The sequence below is a fragment of the Leptopilina boulardi genome, unplaced genomic scaffold, assembly GCF_019393585.1.
Source record: "Leptopilina boulardi isolate dan_hultmark-lab unplaced genomic scaffold, ZJU_Lbou_2.1 LbouV2_327, whole genome shotgun sequence".
NCBI classification, from domain to species: Eukaryota; Metazoa; Arthropoda; class Insecta; order Hymenoptera; family Figitidae; genus Leptopilina; species Leptopilina boulardi.
The window spans coordinates 4,626,788-4,646,884 of record NW_026137893.1 but is presented as its reverse complement, the minus strand read 5'-3'; the positions used below and the strand labels follow the sequence as shown (position 1 = coordinate 4,646,884).

The following is a 20,097-nucleotide window of genomic DNA, read 5'->3' as shown; positions in this document are numbered from 1 at the left end:
ACTTTTATTGAAGTTATAACAGTTTTTTGAATTTTTTTTGGGTCATTCCATAATAATTATGCGCTTTATTCCTAAATTTAAATTTTTTCGACTCTAAAAGGTGTTATTTATAGTAAAGAACATAATTACCAAATTTTACAAGGATCTATTAATTTGTTTGAAAGTTATAACCGTTTTTTGGATTTTTTTGGGGTCGTTCCATAATAATTATACACTTTTTTCTAAATTCCTACTTTTTCGACTCCAAAGAATGTTATTTATTGCAAAGAACATAACTGCCAAGTTTCACAACGATCCGGTAATTTGTTTGAAAGTTATAACTGTTTTTTGGATTTTTTTTTTGGGTCATTCCGTATTAAATATACGTTTTTTAAATTTTTTTTATTCACCTAAAATAAAAGAATGCAATTTATTGCAAAAAACATAATTACCAAGTTTCAGGAGGTTCCATTAATTTTTTTTTAAGTTATAACTGTTTTTTGGAATTTTTTTGGGGTCATTCCATAATAATTATGCATTTTTTTCCTAAATTCCTACTTTTCGACTCCAAAGAATGTTATTTATTGCAAAGAACATTATTACCAAATTTTACAAGGATCCATTAACTTTTTTCGAAGTTATAACCGTTTTTTGGATTTTTTTTTGGGTCATTCCATAATAATTATGCACTTTTTAAAAATTTTTTTATCTATCTGCAATAAAAGAATGCAATTAATCACAAAAAATATAATTACCAAGTTTCAGGAGGGTCCATTAATTTTTTTCGAAGTCATAAGCGTTTTTTGGATTTTTTTGGGGTCATTCCATAACAATTATGCACTTTTTTTTCTAAATTCCTACTTTTTCGACTCCAAAAAATATTATTTATTGCAAAGAACATAATTACCAAGTTTCACAACGATCCGGTAATTTGTTTGTAAGTTATATTTGGTTTTTGGTAATTTGTTTATAAGTTATAACTGTTTTTTGGATTTTTTTGGGGTCATTCCGTAATAAATATACGTTTTTAAAATTTTTTTTATCTATCTGCAATAAAAGAATGCAACTTATAGCAAAAAACATAATTACTAAGTTTCAGGAGGTTCCATTAATTATTTTCGAAGTTATAACCGTTTTTTGAATTTTTTTTTGGGTCATTCCATAATAAGTATGCGCTTTATTCCTAAATTTTAATTTTTTCGACTCTAAAAGGTGTTATTTATAGTAATGAACATAATTACCAAATTTTACAAGGATCCATTAATTTGTTTGAAAGTTATAACCGTTTTTTGGATTTTTTTGGGGTCATTCCATAATAATTATGCACTTTTTTTTCTAAATTCCTACTTTTTCGACTCCAAAAAATATTATTTATTGCAAAGAACATAATTACCAAGTTTCACAACGATCCGGTAATTTGTTTGAAATTCATAACTGTTTTTTGGATTTTTTTTTTTGGGTCATTCCATAATAATTATTCACTTTTTTTTCAAAAATTCTATTTTTTTGCCTTCATAATCTAAATTTCAGAATATTTTTTTTTCACTGTTGGTCCAGTACTGACCATAAAATATCTTAAAAATCAGAACAAAAGTTTCTTAAAATAAGACATCTGTTTTTAAAGTGTATTTTTCTTCTTTTATTTGTGATAAAAATGTCGAAAAAATGGTAAATATGCATCTTATTTTTGTTGACATTCATAAGGTATGTAAGTTTTATTTATAATGGTATGGGCAAGGAAAAAAAAGTACTTTCTCTCTCTCTCGCTCTCTTGAGAAGAAAGATTCTGGGTATTTTTATCTGGAATCTTGTTTGAGAGAAAATGTTTGTTTAACGGAGCGAGACTGGAGACACAAGGTGGAAATAAATGAGGAAGTTTCTGGCAGGAAAAGGAGTTAATATAACCTTGGTGGATTCATTTCGACAGGGTTGAAATATTCCTTGAAACTCGTGATACTATTCCTCTCTCTATCCCCCCCCCCTCTCTCTCTCTCTCTCTCTCTTTCTGCAAAGCTTGATCTAAGAAAAAGGAGCCTTACGAAGCGTCTTGGAAAAGTTAAAGTACACCGCATACGAAAAGATCGAGCCCAGGGAATTCCTTTTCTCGGCTAGCAGGGACTTAAAAAAAAAATATATATATATATATATATATATATACTTTATTTTTCCTACACATTCTCTCTCTACAGCAAACTTTTCCACTCTATTAAACTTTTTCTTAATATCGATTTCCTCACATTTCAATATATATATATATAGAGAGAATCTTTAATTATAGAGGGAAATTATTCCAACTTTTTTTTTTTTTTTTTTTTTATAGTTTGCCAACATTTTTTTTTTCCACCCTCACTCAATTATAATTTATAATAGAATTAATAATATTATAAAATTTTTTTACTGAATATTGTGGAATAATTAAAGATAGATACTTTGAAACTTTAATATAAAAAATTTTCTAAAAATATAATATTTATTGGCGCATTTATAAATATTAATGTGATAATTTTGAATATAAAATTTTTTTAAATAGTTTTGATTTGACTATATTTATTTAAAACCACTAATTTTTGTATTTATTTTATTGTCTTGAACAATTATTATTTTTTGTTTTTTTTTCAGTATAATATTTATTCGAGGTTGTCCGATTATTAGTAGATTTTTCTACTTGTTTCATCTGAATTCGATATATATATATTGTCTGACTGTAAGTGATTTTTTTTTACTATTTTTTTAAAATAATTTTTTCTTTTTAGATTCAGTCCGACCATTGTTGGAATTTTCTACTGTTTCAATAATTTCTCTACTGTCTGACTATTACAAGGCTATTCTACTGTTTCTTCTAAATATTGCGCACTATTGTCTGACTATAATTGGACTTTTCTATTATATTTTTTCGAATTTGACACTGTCCGACCGTGATTGGTTATTCTACTAATTTTTCTTAAACATAGTCTGACTATTGTTAAATATTTCTACTGTTTTCCACGAATCTAATACCTATAATTATAATTTTTTTATTATATTTATTATAATATTAATAATATAATTTTTATAATAATAATAATAATAATACTAATAATAATAACAATAATAATAATAATAATAATAATAATAATAATAATAATAATCATAATAATTATAAAATTATTTCATAGATTCTAACTTAGTCTGACTGTAATGGATTTTTCTACTGATTTTCGTTCGACTCAGTCTGACTATTGATGGAATATTCTACTGTTTTATCAACTCCTTTACTGTCTGACTATTGCAAGGGGTTTCTACTTATTTTTTTCTCATACACAATCTGACTATTTTTACTCTTTTCTACTATTTTCGCCTGAATTCAATAATGTCTGACTGTAACGAACTTTTTCTACTAATTTTTCTTATATTCTAACTTTGTCTGACTATTGACAGACTTTTTCTACTATTTTTCTTTTAATTCGACACTGCGTCTGACCATAATTGGTCATTTCTACTGATTTTTCCAAACTTTTGGTTGTGGTAAGCAAATTTTGCTTTTCGTAACCAACTTTTTTGGTTGACGTTACTAAATTTTGATTGACTGAAACAAAATTGTAGAGTTATCTTAACTAAACATTTGGTTAGGACAACAAAATTATTTGGTTGAACATTTTTTGAACGAAATTGCATGATTACGAAAAGAAAATAATTTGTTTACGACAACCAAAAGTTGGTTACGACAACCAAAAGTTGGTTACGACAACCAAAAGTTGGCTACGACAATCTAAATTTGGTTACAACAACCAAAAGTTGGTTACGACAATCTAAATTTGGTTACGACAACCAAAAAATGGTTACGACAAACGAAAGTTGGTTACGACAACCGAAAGTTGGCTACGACAAACTAAATTTGGTTACGACAACCAAAATTTGATTACGCCAACCGAAAAATGGTTACGACAACCAAAAATTGGTTACGAAAAAAGAAAGTTGGTTACGACAACCGAAAGTTGGTTACGACAACCAAAAGTTGGCTACGACAATCTAAATTTGGTTACGACAACCAAAAAATGGTTACGACAAACGAAAGTTGGTTACGACAACCGAAAGTTGGCTACGACAAACTAAATTTGGTTACGACAACCAAAATTTGGTTACGACAACCAACAGTTGGTTACGACAACCAAAAGTTGGCTACGACAATCTAAATTTGGTTACGACAACCAACAGTTGGTTACGACAACCAAAATTTGGTTACGCCAACCGAAAGTTGGTTACGACAACCAAAATTTGGTTACGACAACCAAAATTAGTAACGACAACCAAAATTTGGTTACGACAACCAACAGTTGGTTACGACAACCAAAAGTTGGCTACGACAATCTAAATTTGGTTACGACAACCAAAAGTTGGTTACGACAACCAAAAGTTGGCTACGACAATCTAAATTTGGTTACGACAACCAAAATTTGGTTACGCCAACCGAAAAATGGTTACGACAACCAAAAGTTGGTTACGACAAACGAAAGTTGGTTACGACAACCGAAAGTTGGTTACGACAATCTAAATTTGGTTACGACAACCAACAGTTGGTTACGACAACCAAAATTTTGGTTACGCCAACCGAAAGTTGGTTACGACAACCAAAATTTGGTTACGCCAACCAAAGTTAGTAACGACAACCAAAATTTTATTTCAGCCCAACAAAAGTTGACTATGACCATCAAAATTTGGTTAGGCCAACCAAAGTTGGTTACGTCAACCAAAATTATTCCCGAAGCAAACAATTTTGTTGCAATTACAAAGTGTATAATTTTAAAATTTCTGTTTATATTTACTCAATATTTCAACCAAACTAAAGCTAAATTTTAGCTTTATAAAAAATTCCATTATATATATATATATATATACTTTTTATTCGCAAATTACGAATAAAAAAAAATTTTGATTTCAACTGCGCGCACAACTTTTCGTCATTAATTTCAATAATTATATATTGTCCTTTTTCTCTAATGTAGAAAATTCATTTGTTCATCGCTCGGTAGTTTTGTTTTTCAATTCGTTGCCTCAATATATATATATATATATATAATATAATCGTTCGTGTGGTTAGTCGTAGAATCCGTGGGCAGAAAGCAAGAGAGAGAAAGAGAGATAGAGGATGCTGTTGAAGGCCCTGTTCAAGGAAAGGGATGAAGAAGCGAGAGGGTGAAGAATCCACCCCCTGAATGCGTGGGTGTTCGAAAGCCAAGCGGTTGGCAACCCGGCGTAGTAGTCACAAATTCACTTGCGCGACAACACGCGCGAAAATCTTCAGTTCAACCACGACCGTCGTGCGAGAAGGCTCGGTCATTGAGCATATTTATATAGCAAACATATATAAATCCTTTACAAATTTTATCCCCACACTACGTTTTCTTTTTACGCAAAATTTTATCCTCAAAAAAAAAAAAAAAAAGATTGTGTTTTTTCATTTTTTGTGAAAATTTTTTATCCACAAATTATAAAAGGATGTAATTGACATGAAAAAAAAAAATTAAATATTTGCAAAAATGGCAACATATAGGCTTCTCTTTTTTTTGGTTTCCTTTATTGCTGTCGTCTTGGCAGGCGGTGAGTTTCAAGAAAATTGTCAATTTTATCTTATTGTACCCTCAAAATAAAAAAAAAAAAAAAAAAATTCATTCGATTTAAATAATCGGTTATACTTGACTTTTATTTCAAAATAAATATTTACTTGAGCCAAATTATTTCTGTATCTGAACCAACAATTTCTGTATTTGAACCAATAATTGCTATATTTGAACCAATAATTGCTATATTTGAACCAATAATTTCTATATTTGAACCAATAATTTCTTTATTTGAACCAATAATTGCTATATTTGAACCAATAATTTCTATATTTGAACAAATCATTTTTGTATCTGAATCAATAATTTCTGTTTTTGAACCAATAATTTCTCCATTTAAAACAAATATACATAACTGACTGAAATAACAATTATTTAATACAAATAAATTTTGATAACGAATTATTTGAATCAAATAAAAATTTTTTTTCTCACTGTATAGTAGTAATTTATATTTAAAATTTTTAATGACAATTGTGTTATTTTTTTAAAACAAAATTTTTTTGTGCAAATCAAAAATTTAAATAAACAATCTACGTCTTAATTTTAGTAACAACAACAATAATAATTATAATGGTACAAATAAGTGAAATATTTGTCTCAGAAAATTTTGCAAAAAAAAAAAAACCTTCGATATTTATCAAATAAATTGAAATCCAGGACACGAGTGCATTTATTTTTGTTTGGGAGAAACTTTTTGATATCTATGCAAATTTTTAGTAAACATTGACAAAAAAAAAAATATATATATATATATATTTGCAAATCTATTTGTATTTTTTTTTTCAATCTCAACATATCAACACATTCTGCGAAAACTATTAAAAAGCCTAAAAATAAATTATTTATCATTTTTATCAAAAATAATAATAATAATAAAATATAATAAAAAGAAAAAATTCTAATAATTAAAAAAAATTGTAAAAATAATAATAACAACAATAAAAATACTAATACCAATAAATAATAATATTGATATAAAATACTAATATTAAAAATAATAGTAAAAATAATAAAATTACTAATTATACTAATAATAAAAAAGAATAGTAAAAATAATATATAAAGAATAAAAATAACAATAATAATAATTGACGAAGGTTCGCTTATAACTTTATCATAAATCTAATGAAATTGTCTATATAGTATGGGCGTATTGACTTTCTCGGGGGTGAATAATACAAAAGAGTTTCTCTATTTATTTCGACTTTTGTTTCATTAAAAGCTAATTGTTTGATTAATGCCTTTTTTTTTCTCTCTCTCTCTCTTGGTAAAAAGTTTTGGTCAAGAGTTCTTTTTCGCACTCCCTCATTTTTCTCCCGGGTAATTTCTAAAAGAAAAAAAAAAGGAAAAGAGAAAAAGAAAAAAAAAGATCAGTTCAACCGAAAAAAAGGATTTATGTCAAGGCGTAGAATCTTGCGTCGTCGCTTTAATGCAAATTTAACGTGCCATTACAAGTAATTGAATAATCAACTGCCACAGCACGCTCTCTCTCTCTCTCTCTCTCTCTCTCTCTCTCTCTCTCTCTCTCTACATATTTCCCGCTGGAATTCACTCTCACACAGGTCTATGTAGAATCGAAGTAATTTTATTATTGTCGAAAATTTCATTATATTATCAGCTGTCGAGTAAAAATTTCATTTTCTAATTATATTTTCAACTAAGTGTGTCAACATTGAATATAATGTAATTTTCGTTTATATTATAATTTTATGTAAGTTGAAGTTCGTAGAGATTTCAAATGGAATTTCTAATATTTTTAATATATAATGCGTAGATAAAAAAGAAATAATAAAAAATAAAATAGACAAATAATTAAAAATATAATACACTGAAAAAAAAATTATTTTATACAAAATATAATCGGTTACTTGACTATATACACTGAGAAAAATGTTTATAGTCAGAGCAACCAAAATTTGGTTGGGCCAACAAAAAAATTTGGTTGGGCCAACAAAAAAATTTTGTTGGTATTTAAGCAACCAAACTATTTGTTTGAGTCAATCAAAAAATTTGGTTGAGTATTTTTTGTTGGTATAACAAAAATGTTTGGTTAGCTCAACCAAATTTTTTTTGTTAGGTTAAATACCATATATATTAAAATAATAATAATAATAATAATAAAAATAATAATAATAATAATAAAAATGATAATAATAATAATAATAATAATAAGCGAAAAATAAAAGATTAATTAATAAAAAAATGTATTTCAATCATTATCGGTAATACCCTTTTAAAGTTTGATTGATTTAATAATTTGCTTTTTGATTAAAATAATTTTATAAATAAAAAAAAAAAAAAAATTTTATGTTTTGTTTGATTTTACGATTGTTGAGAGAAAATATATTTAATCATGTAAAACCAAACAATCGTATTAGGACTTTTTATTATGAAATTATATATCGACAATACCGATAAAATTCAGTTTGAAAAATAATTATATTTGAAATGAAATAATTTCATTGTTTTCAAACAAAAATTGTGAATTCGAATTTTATTAGTTTGACAATACTGAGTGTAAAGCTTTTGATAACGTATGTCGGAAATAGTGAACGAAAGTTATTATTGATCATCAGTCGAATTGTTACACGATAACCGAATTTTTTTTTTTTTTTTTTTTTTTTTTTGTTCATATATGACTTTTCAATATTTTCCTTTTATTATTCTTGTTTCAATTTTTCTATAAGGGTCAAAATTTCTCAAAAATGGATCGTCTAAAATTTTCAAAATTAATTTTCAATGTCAAATTGTTTTTTTTGTGTCTTCTGTATGATAGTAGTCAATTTTTTTTTATACGAATTGTAAGAAATATTTTATTTAAAATTTGTAGTTAAAAATATCAAAAAAAAAACTGTAAAAAGAAAGTACGAAAATAGTACCGATTTTAGGTATTAAAATAGAACCAAAAGGCAATTTAGTACCTAAAGTTGCACTGTAAAAAAATGTTGCCGAGAAATTTAACTACCATTGGGTAGTTGACTAGAAAGTAGTTAAAATAACTACTTTTTTAGTTAATCTAATCATGTTGATGTAACTATTTTTAAGAAGTTAATAAGTAATAGTTGATTTTACGTAAATATATAGTTCAAGTACAACTACTGGTCGGTAGTAAAATTAACTTTCTTAAGGTAGTAAAAACAAGTGGAATTGTAGTCAACTCAAAATTTCAAGAGTAGTAAATCCAACTACTATTCACCATAGTTATATGAAATGTAGTAAAAGGAATTATTTTCTTTAATTAATATAACTGCTTTTTGAGTAGTCAATTTTTTATTAATTTCTAAGATTTTATAGGGTTCAATAAAATTCCTGTTGTAGAATTAACAAGTCGTCTGTAATTAAAACTACTAATTTAAGTAGTAGATTTTTACTATTTTAATTAATTCGATAAACTTAAAGAAGATTTTTCATGTAGAATTTACGAATCGTTTCCAGTTAAAACTACTACTTTAAGTAGTAGATTTTACTACTCAAAGTGGTACAATAGGCTTTAAAAACATTTTTGTTGTAGAATTAACAAATCCTTTGTGATTAAAACTACTACTTTAAGTAGTAATTTTTTACTATTTTAATTAATTCAATAAGCTTGAAAAACGTTTTTGATGTAAAATTTACAAATCGTTTCCAATTAAAACTACTACTTTCAGTAGTAGCTTTTACTACTTAAAGTGGTTCAATATAGGCTTTAAGAACATTTATGTCGTAGAATTAAAAAATCCTTTGCAATTAAAACTATCACTTTAAGTAGTAGATTTTACTGCACTATGCAATTAAACAACTTATAATATAATTAAAAGATGAAAAATTTACAAGTCAAAACTTAAAAAGGATAGTTATAGCAACTAATAAAAGTAGTAAAAATGACTACTTTAAATAGTTAAATTACCAATTGGACAAGCAGAAAGTAGTCTTCGAGTAGTTTGCAGACTGTCGTAGCGAGCGTGCGTGGTTAGTCGGTTAAGGTATCGGATTGCGAGCGTTAGGGTCGAGGGTTCAATTCCCGTCGGTTAGAAATTTTCTCTGTTAGGTACATAATCGTTAGGGCATAAAATAAGCGTCGGTATAGGAGAGAGGATGAAAAAGTCAATTCTACTGATAATAAACAATTATAAATAAAAAATAATTTTATTTTCCTATTTTAAGTAGTAAAATCTACTACTTAAAGTTGTAGTTTTAATTGCAAAAGATTTATTAATTCTACAAAAAAATGTTATTAAAGCCTATTGAACCACCTTTCAGTAGTAAAGTTTACTACTTAAATTAGTAGTTTCAATTGCAAAATATTTATTAAATGTACCAAAAAAAAGTTCTTAAAGCCTATTGAACCAATTTAAGTAGTAAAATCTACTACTTACATCTTGAGTTGTTTTAACATTTTTAAATTGAGTTAATACAATCACAAAATGTCATTCTACCAATTACATTTTTAATTGGTTTAACTATTTTTATATAGTTAATAGAACCGTTTAAATTCAGTTGACGACCTATTGTACTACTCAAGAGTAGTTAAAAAGTAGTAAAACCTACTAGTTTTTTTTTCAGTGTGGTATTAAATTAATACCTCTCATTTTACAATGAATATTTTTTATACAAATTGTAAGAAATATTTTATTTAACGTAATTAAAAATATCAAAATATTTTTTTTAAGTAAAAAATAATAAATTATGTGAAAGTGAAAATTTTGAATTCCAAAAGAATAAAGAAAGCTGAAATTGCAGTAAATAAGCTATTATTACCTGGAATAATTATTAAATTATATAAAATTTGTACAATTATCGTAAGGAAAAGAAAATTTGCTATCTCCGGAAATAATTTACCCTCGACTGTATATATATATATATATATACATATATATATAGCGAGAGAGAGAGAGAGAGAGAGAGAGAGAGAGAGAGAGAGAGAGAGAGAGAGAGAGAGAGAGAGAGAGAGAGAGAGAGAGAGAGAGAGAGAGAGAGAGAGAGAGAGAGAGAGAGAGAGAGAGAGAGAGAGAGAGAGAGAGAGAGAGAGAGAGAGAGAGAGAGAGAGAGAGAGAGAGAGAGAGAGAGAGAGAGAGAGAGAGAGAGAGAGAGAGAGAGAGAGATCAGTAAGTTTGATCACATGAGAATTGTGTAACTGTTCAAATGTAGAGCATTATATCCTTCCAAGTCAATTAGTGCAGTACACATGGAGATGAGAAAACACCCTTCATGCTTCCTCTGGAAGTTTCTATTCGAAGCGAAATCTGTAATCGTGTATCTCTCCCTCTCTTATGTGCTTATTGTTCCTTTGAATTTATCGGTTTAACGAAACAAACTTCGAGAGTTGAATTGCTTTTCTAAATTGTAAACGATTTATAACTTTAATTTTCGATTTTATTTTTAAATTTGCAATTTTTCAAATTTTTTTTAAAAAAAATTTATTATTAATAAATGGATAAATAAATTAATTAATTTATAATTATTAATACTATTAAAAATGACATTTTTTCAAAAAAATTTGCAAAATTTCTCACGCAATAACATTTTATATTTAATCAAAAATGCAAATAACATTTTAACTCTTAACAATAAATTCATCTCTAGTTCAAAATTGTAACTTCAGCAATTTTCACCCACAGAAATACAGCGATTGCAATTTAATATTCTAATTCTGGAAAATCATATTTGAAATGTTACGTGAACTAAAATGATAAAGTTTAGAAACTGCGATTTTGAAATTTGAAAATTGTTTTTATAAAGAAAATTATTTACATATATATATTTTTTTTTACTTTTTTTTCAAAAGAATTTTCATTTGTTAGAATTTTTATTTGCTCAAATTTTTATTTAACATAATAGCTATTTTAATGAATATTACAGAATTCTTGTACTTAAGCGAAAAATAATTTAATAAAATTTTCCAATTGATAGAATTTTCACTTGTCCGAAATTGCAAATGACCGAATAAACAATCGATTTTTAAAATCAAAAATTACCCGTAAAATTGTGATTGGTTGATTTTAAAAATCGCGCCGAAATCATTCTGTCAATTGTATTTGTTCGGCCATTTGTAATTTCGGACAAATGAAAATTCTATCAATATAATCGTATAATACAATTTAATAATATAATTATAATATAAATTTATTTTTATAATTAATATTATAAATAGAAAATAAAAAATAATTTTGCATATATTGATTCAAAATATATTTCAATTGTTGAAAAAAATTTAAGAGATGGATTTTAAAAAATTGCGGGAAAAATTTCTGCGTCTATTTTAATTGGTCGATATTGTCACGTGACTGAAAACAAAAATGGCTGCGATCGATAAGAACAGCTGATCTTCGTATTTCAGTATTTTAAGTGTGAAAAAGAAGAAAGAAAGAATTTTTATTTAAAGAATTTAAAAAAAAAATTATACATTGAATTCAAAATTGAAAAATTTATAGTAATATAGAAAATCGATTTAATGAAAATTCGGCAAAATAATAATTCGTACAAATAAAATTCGACACAGTAAAAATTATATCTAACGAAACTTATTTTAAATAAAAATTCTAAAAATTGATTTTTATAACTTATTCATACGCTCCATGGTTAATTATATAGAAATTTTTTATACACTGAAATAAAATTATATTTTTGGTTCAAATAATCGGTTACTTGACGATTATAATCGTATTTAATAATTATTAAATAAATATTTATTTATCAAGAATAATAAATTGATTGCTTAGTAGACGTATTATATAATATACTATCAACTTTAAATATTTGTTTATGTTATCAAATATTATTTGAGTTAATTAAATGGTATTTGTTTCAAAAACAGATATTTATTTTATTTATTTAATTTAGTTAATTTATCTAATTAATTTAATTCAAATTAAAGTTATTTTCTACAAATAAATATTTATTTAAATAAAAAATAAAGTAACGGATTATTTAAATAAAATTAAAAAATTTTTTTTTATATATATATAAATATTTTATATTTGGAAAATTTTTGATCTCGATAATCGGTCCTAAAATGAGGATTAATATAGAATATCACGAAGGGAAGGATAATGTTTTCGCATCTTCATTTTATTCCACAAAATTAGATGCGAAAATGACAAAAGCTCGAAATTCATATTCAACATTCCAACTCACGACCGCTAATAATCTTCCTGCGGAAGATACATCACTCACCTTGTTAAAATCTTGAGAGTCCTCATATGACTAAAGGAGCAGTCTGTCTCTCTCTCTCTCTCTCTCTCGGCTCTTGTGCGCCCGAGTGCTTTACCTCGTCGAGTTTCAAAGCGCGCACAAATAACCGAGAAATTACGTCACATCGGAGCTCGTGCGTTTCAACGAAAAATTGCCCTCGATATTTCTGCTCAAATGCAGAAAACGGAAACCTGGAAAAAGGCTGATTCCAGATAAATGTTGCACGTTTTCCTCTATATATATATATATACCTAATACTCTTTTGACGCGCATATATATATATATTTTTTTTTTCTTCGACTAAAACTCTCAAAGAAATATAATACACGCGCGCGTTATATAAAAGAGTAATACCAAAAGATGCGGGGGAAATTAAAAAGAAATGAAAAAATAAATACACCTATTGACAAAAAAAAAATAAAGGAAATGAAAAAAAAAAAATATTAAAAGACATAAAAATAAAAATTGTGTACAGAGGTAGAATCTATCCACGTGGACTGTATCTCATGGTAGACTGTTAACCGGCAAGTCCCGGATAATCCTGCGTAGTCCCCGGGGATGTAACTTCGTCTCGTAATAGATCGCTTTGCTCGAAACACCCGCATTCTGGGTTTGGCTATATGTTTATATATATATATATATATACATATACAGTTACAGTTACCACAATGATGTACTATTATTTTTGTCTTTAAACAAAAAAAATTTTTTTTTTATTTCCATTTTTTTTTACTTCCCTTTCTCTCTTGTTGAATATTATACTTTCCCTCAAAACTTCAAGTTGAAAATATTTTATATAGGGTGTTCCAAAAGTATGGAAACTTGCAAATATCTCGAAAAGTACGAATTTTCGTAAAAAATGTTCAATACAAAAGTTGTTCCAAACAAAAAGATCTACATTGTTGAAACCAAAAAATTGGGTCCCGGGCCCAATGTTGGGCCCTACAATGAAAAAAGTAGTTTTCTTAAATGAGACCACTAATTTTGAATATCAAATTCGTAATCCCCATTAAATTCTGCGTTCAGACATGTGGTATAAGTGCCCAAAATATTGGGCCCAATCCAAGATATCGGGCCCAACATTTTCGACAAAGAAATAAATTTAAAAAATCGTATCTTTGGGGGTTTTTGGGGTCACAGGATTACAAAATTCAAAGCTACTTTTCAAATTGAGCACAGAGCCCAATGTAGGATTCCACGGCCCAATGTAAGGCCCACAGTAAAAAAATTAGTTGTCTAAAATAAAACCCACTAATTTTTATAGTATCCATTTCGTAATCGTCATGAAATTCTGGATTTAGTTTTGTAGTACAAATGCCAAAAATATTAGGCCCAATGTCTAGGATTGGGCCCAAAATTTGTTGACAAAGAAATAAATTTAAAAAATCGTATCTTTGGGGGTTTTTAGGGTCACAGGATTACAAAATTCAAAGCTACTTTTCAAATTGAGCACAGAGCCCAATGTAGGATTCCACGGCCCAATGTAAGGCCCACAGTAAAAAAATTAGTTGTCTAAAATAAAACCCACTAATTTTTATAGTATCCATTTCGTAATCGTCATGAAATTTTGGATTTAGTTTTGTAGTACAAATGTAGTACAATATTGGGCCCAATATTTTTGGCATTTAGACTTATTTTTTTACTGTGGGCCTTACATTGGGCCGCGGAATCCTACATTGGGCTCTGTGCCCAATTTGAAAAGTAGCTTTGAATTTTGTAATCCTGTGACCCCAAAAACCCCCAAAGATACGATTTTTTAAATTTATTTCTTTGTCGAAAATGTTGGGCCCGATATCTTGGATTGGGCCCAATATTTTGGGCACTTATACCACATGTCTGAACGCAGAATTTAATGGGGATTACGAATTTGATATTCAAAATTAGTGGTCTCATTTAAGAAAACTACTTTTTTCATTGTAGGGCCCAACATTGGGCCCGGGGCCCAATTTTTTTGGTTTCAACAATGTACATCTTTTTGTTTGGAACAACTTTTGTATTGAACATTTTTTACGAAAATTCGTACTTTTCGAGATATTTGCAAGTTTCCATACTTTTGGAACACCCTGTATAGAGAAATATTATATTTTAAATAGACGGAGAAAAAAATGAATAAAGTAACTTTTACTATACTTTGAAAGTAAAACCTAAACTGTCAGCAAGTTCTCGCAATTTTTAAGACAGAAATAGTAAAATTTACTCCGAAAATAGTAAAATTTACTTCTGAAATAGTAAAAATTACTTCGGAAATAGTACATTTTTACTAATTCTGGAGTAAAAATTTCAGAAATGCACAAAAACTGCGGAAAAATACAGTTTTACCGGTAGTAAAAGTTACTTTAATCGTTTTACAATTTTTCTCCGTGTACCTATATAGTATTTTAGTTCTGATTTTAATCTATTTAAAGCCAGCGGTAAATTGACGTGAAATAATCCATATATCTACCTAGATTAGTATTAAAACAAATATAACCTCAAAATTCAAGGTCCCAAGTCTCCATGATTTTAAGGTCATAGATCAAACATAACCTCAAAATTCAAGGGCATAGGTTTCCAGGATCAAAGGCCTACAAACTTCAAACATAACCTCAATATTCAAAGTCATAGGTCAAACATAACCTCAAAATTGAAGGAAATGGGTCAAGGGACCGTTGGGTACAAGACTGTGTCCGACAAACATAACCTTAAATTCCCTTAGTCAAGAAACAAATATAAACTCAAAATTTAGGTAAAATTTTAATATTTGCAAGCCCTTAAAAAATTAACCCTTAAAGTGAAAAATAATGGGGGTTGACGCGCCCCCATAGTAATAATATAATAATAATAATAATAATAATAATAATAATAATAATAATTATAATAATAATAATAATAATAATAATAATAATAATAATAATAATAATAATAATAATAACAATAATAGTAAAAATAGAAATAAATTAATTGATTAGTACTGTTTATAAAAATAATTTTTTATAACTATAATTTCTAAAGCAAAAAAGTCAGCTACGATTTTACTATATACCAATAAGTTGCTTTTAATTTATTCACACGTATAGAGAGTACATTGATTCAAAACATAAAATATTTCTAAACAAAGTTTTTACATTCCAGTTATTTCAGTTTTATTTTATATTTAAATTCTCGATGAAAGAAATCAAAAAAAAAAAAAAAAATTTCGATTCAAATTCTTGAACAAAGAAATTTAAAAAAAAAATTTTGATTTCTTTCTTCAAGAATTTAAAAATAAAATTTTGATTTCTTTCTTCAAGAATTTAAAAATAAAATAAAGTTGAAACAATTGGCATGTAAAAACTTTGTTTCGAAATATTTCATCTTTTCAATTAATTGTAATGTAATGTTTTAAACGATATTACTAACAAATTTTTGAGTTTTAATGATGAAAAGTCATTTTTCTCATTTGACGTACTGATCGATTTTTTTCAAAATTTTTTCAAAAAAAACAACTTCTTTTTACGAAACTTTCAAGCATAGCTCGATAATGAGCAAACGATTTTTACAATATTTTCGGAATTTCTCAAAAATTTTTGAATTTTGATTTTCTTAAAAATATTTTTGGTTTTATTTTATACTACGTACTTTTATGTATTTTGGTGCGCTGATTACGAAAATCATAGTGACAATACCCAAAAAATTTGATTTTTATGGTGAAAACCATAAAAAAAGTCCCAAAATTTATGTTTTTTTTTCGTGTATTGGGTAAAATATGCAAAATTAAAAATAATTTTCAAACAAAAGTTATATATCTTATTAAAATACATTTTTTTTATCTTATGCATTTTTTTTAATTTTGCATATTTTACTCAATAAACGAAAAAAAACCATAAATTTTGGGACTTTTTTTATGGTTTTCACCATAAAAATCAAGTTTTTGGATATTGTCACTATGATTTTCGTAATCAGCGCATCAAAATACATAAAAGTACGTAGTACAAAAAAAACCAAAAAAATTTTTTAAAAATTCAAAATTCAAAAATTTTTGAAAAATTTCGAAAATATTGTAAAAATTGTTTGCCCATTATCGGTCTATGCTTAAAAGTTTCGTAAAAAGTAGTTTTTTTGAAAAAATTTTGAAAAAAATCGATCAGTACATCAAATGAGAAAAATGACTTTTTATCATTAAAAGTCAAAAATTTGATAGTAATATCGTTTAAAAAAAATATTTGATTTTGTTTTTTGGAAAAGTACGTTTAAAAACACACATTTTAGAAAAAAAGACTTTTAAAATTGATGCATTTTTAAGAAAATTAGGAGCATTGAAAAATTAAAAGTCATGAAAATTCTCCAATTTTCAAAATTCCATAACTCGAAAACGGCTTGCTAAAAAAATTTGAAAAAATCATATTTATAAAAACTAACTTTGGATTAAGCAAAAAAAAAATTAATAAATTTTTTTAAAAGTTAATAAAAATTTACCATAATTCTAGAAAGCATAACCTAAAAATGAATTTAACTGATAATTAATGATTTTTAACTATATATACTATTTAGTAAAAATATTCAACCTTCATATCCTGAAGAGGCACTCGTACGTTGAAATCACCGCCAAAAAAAACACTCACTCCCGATTTAAAAATTTTCGAACATTATTCCCGAACCACGTGTTAATATGAAAAAAAAGAAAAACAACTTTTCACATAATTATAAACGATCGCGGTTTTAAGTATTACAAACACTCTCGAATGCTGAAAATTAATTTTTGATTTAAAGAGAAAAAAAAAAACCGATGAAAAAAATTAAACACTTTGTAAAGTTGAAAATTGGAAATTAACGTGAATTTATAAAAAAAAACGTGGTTATACGAAAAATCGAATGACGCGCGAACAATAATGCGATTTAATTTTGCGCGCATCATTCCATCTCGACAGTAGTAGCAAACCTGTAACCAATAAAATGACCCAGAGTTAGGGAGGGGGGATATTAAAGTAATTGTATTTCTACCTGATCCTTCAAGGTGTAAATAATTCAACTTTGAGAAATAGATAGAGAAATAAAAATCTTATTATTTTCTTTCATAACAAGTGTTACGTATTTTTTGTAACACAATTTTTTTCAAAAAATGAAATTTTGAATAATTTTTTTTACAAATTAAAATAAATAAATTGTCTCTTTAAATTTCTTTTTTTTAATTATGCAATAAAAATTAAAAGTAATAATATTTTAAAAATAGAATAAAAAAAAAATTAAATATTAATAAGAGGCAATTTTGACCGAATGGATAATTTTAATCTTCCGGTAGGTTAAAGGCAGTAGATATATATTCTGCGTCTGCGCAGAAGCAAACATTCTGCGCAGACGCAGAATAGCCATTAACCTCTTGGAAGATTAAATTTATCCACACGGTGAAAATGGCCTCTATTATTATTATTTTTATTATTATTATTATTATTATTATTATTATTATTATTACTTTCTAAATTTAAGTTAGTAAAAATTTTAACTAATTTGAATTAGTGATAAATTTTTTGTTTTTGAATTAATTTATCAAATTTTATTAAATTTTTTTACTCGATAGTAAAAAAAATGTGTTTTATACTATTAATTAGTTAAATTTTACTAATTCAAAAGCAAAAAGTCAGTTTACTACTTTTACATTTAAAGAGTATTAAAATAATAAATAAAACATAATAATTAATAAAACAACAATTATTTACCACGATTTTTTATATTTATTACATTTAATTTAGATCAATGAAAAATATCTCGACAATGACATTTTCCATTTATTACGGTTTACCTACTTTTCTTCTTATTTTTCTCGTTTATACACACTTCTAACAATGTTTTAACAACTTCTATTGACTTTGAAAAATTATTTGTTGTAGCCGTCGCCACGACTTTAGAAAATACACACACAGAGTTCAATTTTTAGCAATTGAAAACAAACAAAATTTTATTATTTTGATCAAATTTTAAACCTAAAAATAATTATTATTATTTATAATAATAATTGTTAATTAATTAAAAAAAAAATGCCTTGTTTATAAAATTTGAAAAAAATATTGTAAAAAAAAAATTAATTGTTAATTAGAAAAAAAATACTAATTTGCAAAAAAAAATTGGTTATTAATTAATTAAAAAAAAAAGATACCTTGTTTATTCAATTTGCAAATAAAAAGTGAACATGCAATTTTTGAGATTAAATAATTAAAAATATACACCCATCCCAAAGGAATTACTTATATTGGATATTTCCCATTTTTTTTTTTTTTATTTTCCAGAAAAAAGAAAAAAATGTAATCGCAAACAGTCTTTATATCAGTTTTATTAATTTATTACTTGAAATCGATGTAAATCAATTTCCTCTTATAAAAAAGTCAAAAAAAAAAAAAAAAAAACATATATCATGTATTGAAGTTGTTTTCTCGTGGAAAAACTAACATTTACGATATAATACCTGTGCATGTGTATACACAGGTACACATATATATATATATATTTACGGCTTGCTTTATATCGATCCTGCACCTAAGAAACTACGTCATCAAGTCCTTCGAGGTCGAGTGTTAGGCTCTTGAGTGTCTTTGAATTCCTCACACTGCTTTTGCCTTCCCACCTCCAAAAAAAAAATAAAAAAAAAAAAAAAGTATACACGACACTCCTTTCTTTTACTTTCTTTATATAAAGATCCCAGTTATAAGTGCTGCGTCCTTGGTTTTCGTTTCGTCGAAAAAAAATATTTTTTTTCCATTATTATATACTTTTTTCTAATTAAAGTTTTTGATTTAACTTTCATGTTTATTTATATCCCCCTCGCACTTGTCGTTTAAAATAATACAAATCAATTATTTAATGATAATAACATTTTATTATTATGTTTTTCTTTTTTTTCTGTAAGCCCTTTTATACTGTATAAATAAAATAATGACAATAATAATAATAATAGCAATAATAATAAAATAAAAAAAATAATAACAATAATAATAATAATAATATTTTCTTCGAGTCTCGAACCCCATAGAGAAATAATATCACAGCCTAATAAATATTTATTTGATTTAAATAAATATTTATTTGATTTAAATAAATATTTATTTGATTTAAATAAATATTTATTTGATTTAAATAAATATTTATTTGATTTAAATAAATATTTATTTGATTTAAATAAAAAATTTTATTTTCGACAAAAAAATAGGCTATAGTAGGTTGTGAGACAAATATACGTTTCTTTAACTCAAATACAGAGTGTTCCGAATGTATGGAAACTTGCAAATATCTCGAAAAATACGAATTTTCGATAAAAAAAAAAAATATTCAACACAAAAGTTGTTCCAAACAAATAAATTTTCTTACGAAAATTCGTACTTTTCGAGAAATTTTCAAGTTT

General features: G+C 26.1%; 1 protein-coding gene and 1 long non-coding RNA gene across 3 annotated transcripts in view; one reads left to right on the top strand and one right to left on the bottom strand.

The window, feature by feature from the left end:
- Positions 1–20,097, bottom strand: part of LOC127284928 (uncharacterized) — a 166,072-nt gene that overhangs the window by 13,236 nt on the left and 132,739 nt on the right. The gene's annotated exons all lie outside the window — the stretch shown is intronic.
- The window catches only part of LOC127284895 (uncharacterized), a 193,901-nt gene continuing 179,055 nt past the window's right edge, over positions 5,252–20,097 (top strand). For both annotated transcript variants that reach the window (XM_051310609.1, XM_051310610.1), the window contains exon 1: positions 5,252–5,556. In XM_051310609.1, the coding sequence (XP_051166566.1) occupies positions 5,496–5,556 (61 nt within the window). In that variant the 5' untranslated portion in view covers positions 5,252–5,495. The remainder of the gene's footprint in view (positions 5,557–20,097) is intronic.